Raw genomic sequence first — 9,150 nt, 5'->3', positions numbered from 1 at the left:
GGAAGTGGCGCTGTAGCTCAAGTGGTAGAGCACTCGCCTTGAGCTGAAGAGCTGAGGGACAGCGCCCAGGCCCAGAGTTCAAGCCCCACGACCAACAAAAAAAAAAGTTATATCAGATCCAGGCACCAGTGGCTCACCCCTGTAATCCAGCTACTAAAGGGTTTGGGATATGAGGAACATGGTTCAAAAACAGCCAGGGCAGAAATGTCTGTGAAACTTAACTCCAATTAACTAACAAAATCAACCAGAAGTGGAGCCGTGGCTCAAGTTGTAGAGTGCTAGCCTTGAGCACAAAACTCAAGGAGTTCAAGTCCCAGGACCAGCACACAAACACAAAGTTAGATGGAAGTAAAAAATATTCCTTGGTACACATTTTAATAGTCCAAGAGAACAATCTTGCTCCTAAATTCTGTCAATCATAAAAAGAAGTGTCATTTTTAATATAAATTGATCTAAATTGGCATGTGCTATCACCATATACACCAGTATAGTCAGTAATGTGGCATACACAATTATTAGTAACAAGGCCAAATGAAAAAAAAGACAAATATTTAATGAAACATTGAAAATCTTTGCCCTTGGGCCAAATGCCAAGAGCAACGAGTACCAAGATATTTTTTTTTAAGAAACAATTTTCAATAGCTCCACTGTTTTTTCAAACAGCCTGTAGTCCTGAGCAGCCAAACCTTACTCCCTCTGTACCAAAAAAGCAACTTAAATCACTTATCTGTTTGGATGATAGCATGCATAGTTTAAAGTATTTGACATGTATGCTTTTTTTTCAGATTTGGTGCAGTAAGTATGCTGTGCTTATTTAAGAGTTCTTATTGCTTGAGTACATACTTTCTGAACAACAGAAAGAGGACAAAGAGATCTGGGGCATGATGAGTATTATAGCAAAGGTAGACAACAAACTTTAAAATTGACCCAGATAAGCTATAACATAGCAGCTGTATATAAAGAATAGTCACTCGACCATGTGAAGGCCTAATCCATGATGTCATATTTTTTAAACCACTCATTATGATCACTCCTATATAACACTTAGTTTGTCACCATCCATTTGTTCTTTGGAGGGTTATGTGAAATAAAGGATTATGGGCTCCAAGCTAGAACATTTTGTGACATAGCAATTCATTCATTCCTTTACATCTGCCTTTCATGGGTCAGAACAACAGTGGGGATCCTTTTTTGAAGAGATATACTAAGAAACTGATTCTACCTTCCCAAACCCAAGTGGAATTTTTTGCTCTGTCATTTCACATGCTCATCTTTCACCCCTTGTAATAAAAAAAAAGTCTTTGTCCTTTGAAAAAGCAAACTTCTCCTTTTAAACAGGTGTTCTGAAAATTCTAGATTGTTCAAGTGCTTTTGTGAATTAAAAAACAAACTGTAAACAATCAACCCAAAGCAAAAACAAGAACAATAAAGACCTAAAAGGACTGAAGCTTGAGGCCATCAGCTTTCACCTGACACTAGTGTTAGTATTTGCATAGCAAGGATGTCTTGAGGGCAACTCAGGTCAAAGGCTTTAGTGCATAGAAGTGAAGGTAGGTTTATATAGCTTAAGGAATAAGAAAAGGAGAACTTTACGCCAGCGCTTCACACTATGATAGAAGGTTAAATTTAGAAGTGCTAAAATATTAAAGTTGAGGTAACGTTTAAAGTGTTTGTGTGCTCAGTACAAGTAGGGAAAAGGCTAGCCAGCGGGCAGGGAACTACCCCAGAGCAAAGGAAGGCAGGAAAAAATTTTAAATATCCATCAGGCTCTAATGAGGCAGTAATATATGCCTCCAACCGAGACTCTGACTCTTCCCTAGCCTCAGCTCCAGAAAAGCTATTTCTAAATACTTTAAATTCACCCTTGCACCAACATTGTAAATAATGTTTCTTCCCAAACAAGTAAAAACAAATTTGAATTCCCAAGCCTTAAGGTAAAGGGACCAGAGTGGTTTCAGTGTGAGAATGCTGAGATTGGGCGGGGGTGGGGAAGATGTTAGAACTTACCGCAGCCTCTGCCGGCTGTCCCCAAAGACTCAGGGCCAGTAAGAACAAGCCGGCAGCCAGGTTGACTCCACGCAGTTTCATACTTCTCCGCCTCACGCAGTTGCTTCAGCACCCGCACGAAGTCCCCAACTGGCTCTCGCCAACTGACATAATCTTGAGGGTTTTTTGGGGAGAGAACTAGAGCCAGAGAGCGACAAGCAAGGGTGTCCCAATTGTGCAGGTCCACTTGAGTAAAGAGAAAGAAGTTTTTTAAGTGTACCGATTTGGAGAGAGGGGAGAAAAGGAAGGAAAAGAAGCTGCTCTTCCCTTCCCCCCTCCCCTCCCCGAAGCAGGGTTAAACAGGAGCACTTTTCTCTAGCGTTCTGACTTGCGAACTTTTTCAGTGCTCTGCCCCACAGATCTACTTCCCTCGCTCGACCCCCCCTCCCCCGCACAGCCCTGGGGAATTTGAGTATCACTCCGCCACTGCTGAGGGAGGACTCTGCAACCTGCAAGGGACTAAAGCTCAGTTATTTGGGGGAGGGAAACTTCTAGGCCAGTTGACTGAAAACTATCAGTTCAACCAGGAAACTTTTCTTATTCGTTCTTATACCTTCCGTGCATAATACTCGTCTAGTCTAGTCCCACGCTCATTAGTGTGAATATTAAAACCAGTTATAAATAAACCTGGGGTGGGACTATTTTTTAGCGGATGGATCTCAGACAGGCTGAGCGTTTTATTGTTAATCATTAGAAACAAATTTTGGTCGCTGTTCTTTGTGCTGCTAGTCTTTTCCTTCAGGTTGTTTACAGGGCATTTTCATTGTAGAGGCATGAATATTTGAAAATGTATATTTATAAAGCAAGTAAGAACATGGACATATATCTGAGTGAGAAGATTTCATGTGTGGAGGGACATAAGTACTTTAGTAAACATTATATAGTTGAATATCTTATAATACATTCATATTTTTATTCATCTATGTTGAAGGTTATAATAAATATATGTGTGTATACTGACCTAATATAAAATATATTGATGCTCATAGGTGTGTTTTGTAGGATTTATAGCAGGAAATTAACTTTTCTACACTTTTCTTAGAAGGAACATAAACACCTAATTGAAAATGCATATGTAGAGTTAAAAGCAGTTGATTCATTATCTCTTGAATAAAGTAGCAAAAGATCCAGAAAATAACTTTGTGGAGACTTCTTGGAGAGTCTTTTAAGACATTGGGCAAATAATTCTTCAAAGCATTTCTATTATCTCAATCCCTGGAATTAACCAGTTTAAAGTTTTTCTATGTTTTTGGATGTGATATGGGTGCATTCATCCTGAGGATCCACTGAGCTTAAAATAAGCAGATTTACAACTCCAGACACCCCTGCCACTGTAGCAAGTGCTTAATGTGCGATTTGAATAATGTTGTATGCCTTGGGGCTTGTGTTTAAGGGAACTTTAGGGCTATTGGTATATGCACTAGTATGCCTAGTTATTCATGTGTGACTTCACAAAAAGATTTTGGGAAGAATGATGCTTACTGGCTTGGATCCTAGTGTACAAGTCTCTAGAGGCCTGAGCTTAAAGCTGTTAAACACTTGGAAATAGTTGTGTGGTAGAAGTGCCCAAAAGACACCCGCTGCCCAAAGGTAGGGAGGGGTGATTGACAGCAACCAGCCCCGCCCCTTTCCCCCTCCATTCCTTCCTCTCCTGGCGCATGGAACTATCTCCTGAGTGCAGCAAGTTGTAGCGGCACTGCTGAGCGTGTTTCCCTTTGGGACACTTCTTATCTAGACGCTCACTTTGGTTTACTTCTAAACTAAGCCACTTCTCCCTTTTACCCTGTCCTGAACAAGGAAACAGCCGCCAAGCATCAGCGGAGTCCCTATGAGCCAGCGCCGAGGAGCCGCTTAGCAGTCTCCCCGGACCCAGCTCTGGAGGAGCAGCAAGCATGCACCCAGGGTGAGCTGACACTGCTTGGAGCCCCCCTTCTCCTTCCTATTTTGTGCTGCTTTTTCTGACCGGGGCTATACTTGTAATTCTGTCATTCCATAGAAAGTGGGAGCAAGCACCTAAAAGGAGTTGGGAGTGGTATTTACAGACACAGGATCCTAAAATCTCGAAAGCCCATGTTACTTACCCTCTTTCTCTTTGCAGGTTCTGGCTGCTCCTAGTTTCCTTGTGTCTGAGCAAAGAATTGGCAGAAGCAGTAAGTCTTCTCCTGACCCCTGTCCCTCCCCCCTTTGAGCCTCCCTTCCCCGTTCTCCACCTCTTGTGTATGTGTTGGGGGTTTGCATACAGAGTGTTGCACCAAAGGGAATTCATGCTACTCTCCTTTCTAATGGGAATATAGTTTATGGAGAGGAACAGCAATCACCATAGGCAATGTCCTTGGGACACAGGCATCTTCCTAAACTCCTCAGTGCGTTGTGAAAATAAAAGTAGAAACACAATATCCACACATTTCTGTTCCCGAGAATTTAGGATTACTTCTGATTACTTGCATCTGATGATTTCCTGTGCATCGATCTGCAAAGCAAAAGAAATACAATTTTTCCCTAGTCTACAAAAATATGAATTAACACATAAGCTAGGAGTGGGAGGTGAGTACCAAGGAGGGAGACTTCAAAGTGCCATAAAATTTATGGAAATTCAACTTAAGATTTGCTTGCAAGTGCTTCCAAATGTACCAGGAACCACAGATGATGTTCAATTCTTATATGATGCTTCCTTTTACTAATGTTTTTACACCATCAATAGGTAAAAATTGAAGTGTTTAAGTATATAAAAATCTTACAACTTAACATTTCAACAACTGTTTAGATATATCCATCAAATCATCTAGAGATTGTGGGCAAAGGAATTTTTATAGACAAATGTTCAAGAATAGCTTAACGGATCTCAGAAAGTGAAAAAAAAACTCCAATGGAATTACCAAGGTAATGTCACAAAAGTGGAGTGTGTCAAATAATTCAAATAATCAGAGATACTATGGGTTTCCAGGGCATTGGCTATTTACTATCGTAGAAATAGTTTGACTGTTGAGTTTAATGTGATATTTTTCAAATATTCAGAACTGTTTCACAGATCTTCTTTTAAATAATAACCAAAGTTATTTACTATATAGATGGCAGATAAATAAATGTAATATTTGTCTTATTGGTTTTGATCATTTCACCTGATTGTCATTTTCAATATTTAAGTACTAATTTTGAGCCATAATTCAACTTTATACAATCACATAATACACTTATGTAAAATGTGTAGTTTTATTCTGCATATGATATCATTCAAAAATAGTGAGGTGAAATGATTTCTCTTAGGAAGAAAGGATAATGCCAGAAAATTTGAATTCTAAAATTTTGGAACCCTTTAATTAGAACATCAGCTCTTACTTAAGTTTATTCAATGTGGTAAAAAAGAAATATTGAGCTAAAGCTCTCTGCACTTTCCATCTGATTCTTCCAGGATGCAACTTTAGATATGAGTTACCTTGAGGGTCAATCTACATTTATTGAAAATGTCAGGGTTTGATTAATTAACAATTTATCCAGGAATCTTGCCACTTGTAAAAATGTCATGCTTGGGCAGAATACCTTCAGGCTCCAGCTGATCTTACTCTATGTACTTTGGGAAAAGCACTGTAGATCATTCTAGAGAGCTAAAGATTCCCAAACACTATCCCTGAAAGTAACAGAGGATGATAGTTTCAAGTCTTTTAAGTACTGAAGTGGGTCTCCCAAATAAAGCACTAGTTTTGTATGTGGAGTCTGCTTTTATCCCATTCTTCTACAACATCATCTGCTATATCAGTGTGAGTGACTATAGTCAGACTAAAATCTTGAGATTAACTGATAATACCTTGTTTTTATCCTTATTTGAATCCAGAACTGCTTTCTTCATTGTGTTTTACTTATGCACAACATTGTTAATCTGTATTTTTATTTTTGGAGAAAATGGTAAAATGAAGAGAAAATCATAAGATAAGATCTCAGAAGATGTTACTTCTTTTTCTTTTAGATTGTGTTGTGGGTTTTTTTTCTTATGGTCTGCACTAGATTCTCCCAGTCTCAATTCCAGTTTATTCTCTAAGCTTGTACTATTTTTCCTCTTTCATTTAAATTCTCTGCACTTTGGTAGAAAAATATTAATAAAAATAACTTGTAATTAGATTGATGGCAGTTTTGTTACATTTCATTATGAGAAGTTCTTTTTACTATCAGACTCAGGTTTCCAATAATACAACAGTGTTGGTAAACATTTTAAAGCTACAGTTAGGTGTTTTTGAGGTATTTCTCAGACTTTAAAAAACAATTCTCTGTAAAATAATGAAAAGATAAGTATTAAGAGTAAGGATTTGGGGGTGGGGGTTTAGCCCAGCGGAAGGGCGCCCGCCCGGGGCACACAAGGCCCTGGGTTCAGTCCTCAGTCCTGGAAAAAAAAAGTAAGGATTTAATTAAGAGTTTCCATTAAATTAAAATTTAAGAATGATCTACACTCAGGTGAAGCATTTACACAATTCATCAGAATGAGATAGAGCCTAGAATGTCAGAATATTAGGAAATGTCTTTTGTTAAGTGCTTGGCTATATTTTGTTAAGTGCTTAAGAGGCTATATTATACTAGGCACAGAAAGATAAACATTTATTTGAAGATAACTTCAAATTCTTTATTGCATTTTTATAGGAATTTTCTTTTTCAGATATAGTGGGCATCAACTTCCTTAAAATATATGCTCCTTGATATTCTTTCTATCTCTATACCAGTGGTGGGTTTTGAACTTAGGGCTTTGCACTGGTTAGGCAGGTAATCTACCACTTGAGCCAAACCTTCAGCCCTCTGCTTGGTATTCTTCGATTCAAATGATAAATTATCTTCATGAACTTTCATTCTGTTAGAACAAAGACTAGAAACATACAAATTTTCACCATAAGCCATCATGTTGAGAAGATAAACTATATCCTAAATTAGTCATAGTCTCTATGTGTTCTTCTCATTTTTTCCATATTCAAATGTGTCTCCACGAAAGACTCTAATACAGTCAAATATACTGAAAGCCAAAAGCCCAGTAGGAAATTTATTTATGTGTGGAGGAGAGTAGTAAAGGGTGAAATCATGTCTACTAGCCACATTGGAGTCAAGGTTTGAAATACAAACCTTTTTCTTTTTCTTTTTTTTTAATGGTCATAGGGCTTGAACTCTGGGCCTGGGCTCTGTCCCTCAGCTCTTCAGTTCAAGGCAAGTGCTCTACCACTTGAGCCACAGCACCACTTCCAGTTTTCTGGTAGTTTATTAGAGATAAAGAGTCTCATGGACTTTCCTGCATGGGCTGGATTTAAACTGCAATCCTCAGATCTCAGCCTCCTGAGTAGCTAGGATTACAGGCATGAGCCACTGGCGCCTAGCTCCAACCTTTTTCTTGAAAGTTGTAACATCCAATTTGCTTCTTTCCACTCTAATGTTCTCAGGCATTATAGGAGTCATCAAACTATGGATATCTTTTTAAGAGAGTTCAACGTTGGAGAAAACCCCTTCATACTTTTAAAATGAAGAGGAGAATTTGCAAGCCTGAGCACCACTGACTGACTCCTATAATCCTAGGTATTTGGGAAACTGATTTAGGAAGACTGTGGTTTTAGGCCAGCCTAGCCCAAATGTTCATGAGATCCCACCTCAACCAATAGCTCTGTGCATCTGTCATCCCAGCTATGGTAGGAAGAGTAAAAAGATCATGGTTCAGGCCAGCCTGAGCAAAAAGCAATCCCTTATCTAAAAAAACAGACTAAAAAAGACTAGAGGTATGGATCAAATGGTACAGCACCAGTCTAGCAAATGTGAAGCCCTGAGTTCGATTCCTAGTACCACCAGAGAGAAACAGAGAGACAGAGACAGAGACACAGAGACATCAGGGAAGTATTTCTGAGTTGTTAGTCCACTTTGCTTGCTAGTTATGAATGATTACAAGGTACATCATGTATATATGTGTTTATTTGAACAGAGAATAATCTGGGCTGACTGAGGATATTTATATAGATAATACATGGATAGTAATATATTTTCATTACTACTGACAGATTAAAATAAACATGCTTTAAAACAGGAACAGAAATAATAATAGATAGCATGTCATTGACCTAATTACTTGATTTATATAATAATACGGATTGACCTCAATTACCAATACATGTTGATCATTGCTTGTTTGAATCATGTAGCTTTAAATTATATATCTCTACTTAAATAGTTTGAATTATATTGCTTATTTGAATTACCCTATAGTTTTGCCTCTATATGTGGAATATTGACTGCTGAGTTGTCCTTTAGTACATGGAAGATAAGACACATATGTGTAGAAAGAACATATTTGGAAATTACTAGATAGCATTAAACCTTCTGCTTCTCCTAGTGAGCCAGATTCTAAGGGTTTTACTGGTTTTAGACTCTAATGAAATGCAAATAGAAGACATGATGAACATGCCCAAGAGAAAATGATGAAGGAAAAATTAACTAGGAGAAATTACATATTGTCTTCACTTCTTTAATCTATTCCTCTCCTAAGATTCCTATTTTTCTTTTACAAGCAGGATTGGAATCTCTTCCATTATAAAAATAAATTCAGTGGAGCAAGGATAAAGCTCTGAGTTCAAACTCCAGTATCATCAAAAATAAAATAAAAACAAAACCAAACCAAACCCAAAATAAAATATAGAGTTTAATTTTCTTAAGTAATTCTTTTTTTAAAATTTTATTTATTTATTTTATTGTGAACATACTATACAGAGGGGTTACAATTACATGGGCAAGATAATGCGTACATTTCTTATCAAGCATTGCATCCTCCTTTGTTTACCCTTCAGATCCCTTCCCAGCCTCCCCCCCACCCCCCCACCTAATCCTCCCCCCCACCAATGTTGTAAAGCTCGGTTTGCGACATGACAACTTGTACTTCTCATTGTTGCAACAGGTCCACCTGTATCCTTAAACGACTTGTTTTTCCCCATCTCCTACACAAGTTATATTGACATCAAATATAGTGAAAGCAGGGGTTATACTGTGGGGGAGGGACATACAAAGCAACAAAGAGATAATCTTATAAATGCTTTAGAAACACATGCATGAAAGAAAAAAAACATTAAAATACATATCTAAAGGGTTCATTTTCCT

At 38.0% G+C, this 9,150-nt stretch overlaps 2 protein-coding genes across 4 annotated transcripts in view; one reads left to right on the top strand and one right to left on the bottom strand.

The window, feature by feature from the left end:
- Positions 1-2,388, bottom strand: part of Col4a5 (collagen, type IV, alpha 5) — a 206,710-nt gene extending 204,322 nt beyond the window's left edge. For 2 of the 3 annotated variants that reach the window (XM_013025877.1, XM_013025879.1), the window contains exon 1: positions 2,008-2,388. In XM_013025877.1, coding sequence (XP_012881331.1) covers positions 2,008-2,088 — 81 coding nt within the window. In that variant the 5' untranslated portion in view covers positions 2,089-2,388. The remainder of the gene's footprint in view (positions 1-2,007) is intronic. The other variant, XM_013025878.1, reaches the window with a different exon arrangement.
- Positions 2,389-3,789: 1,401 nt separating this feature from the next.
- Col4a6 (collagen, type IV, alpha 6) overlaps positions 3,790-9,150 on the top strand; it is a 318,218-nt gene continuing 312,857 nt past the window's right edge. The window contains exons 1-2 of the mRNA XM_013025852.1: positions 3,790-3,949; positions 4,145-4,196. Coding sequence (XP_012881306.1) covers positions 3,939-3,949; positions 4,145-4,196 — 63 coding nt within the window. The 5' untranslated portion in view covers positions 3,790-3,938. The remainder of the gene's footprint in view (positions 3,950-4,144; positions 4,197-9,150) is intronic.

The sequence above is a fragment of the Dipodomys ordii genome, unplaced genomic scaffold, assembly GCF_000151885.1.
Source record: "Dipodomys ordii isolate 6190 unplaced genomic scaffold, Dord_2.0 Scaffold88, whole genome shotgun sequence".
Taxonomy (NCBI): Eukaryota; Metazoa; Chordata; class Mammalia; order Rodentia; family Heteromyidae; genus Dipodomys; species Dipodomys ordii.
The sequence above is the reverse complement of the archived record's forward strand: the minus strand, read 5'-3'. Positions and strand labels throughout refer to the sequence as shown.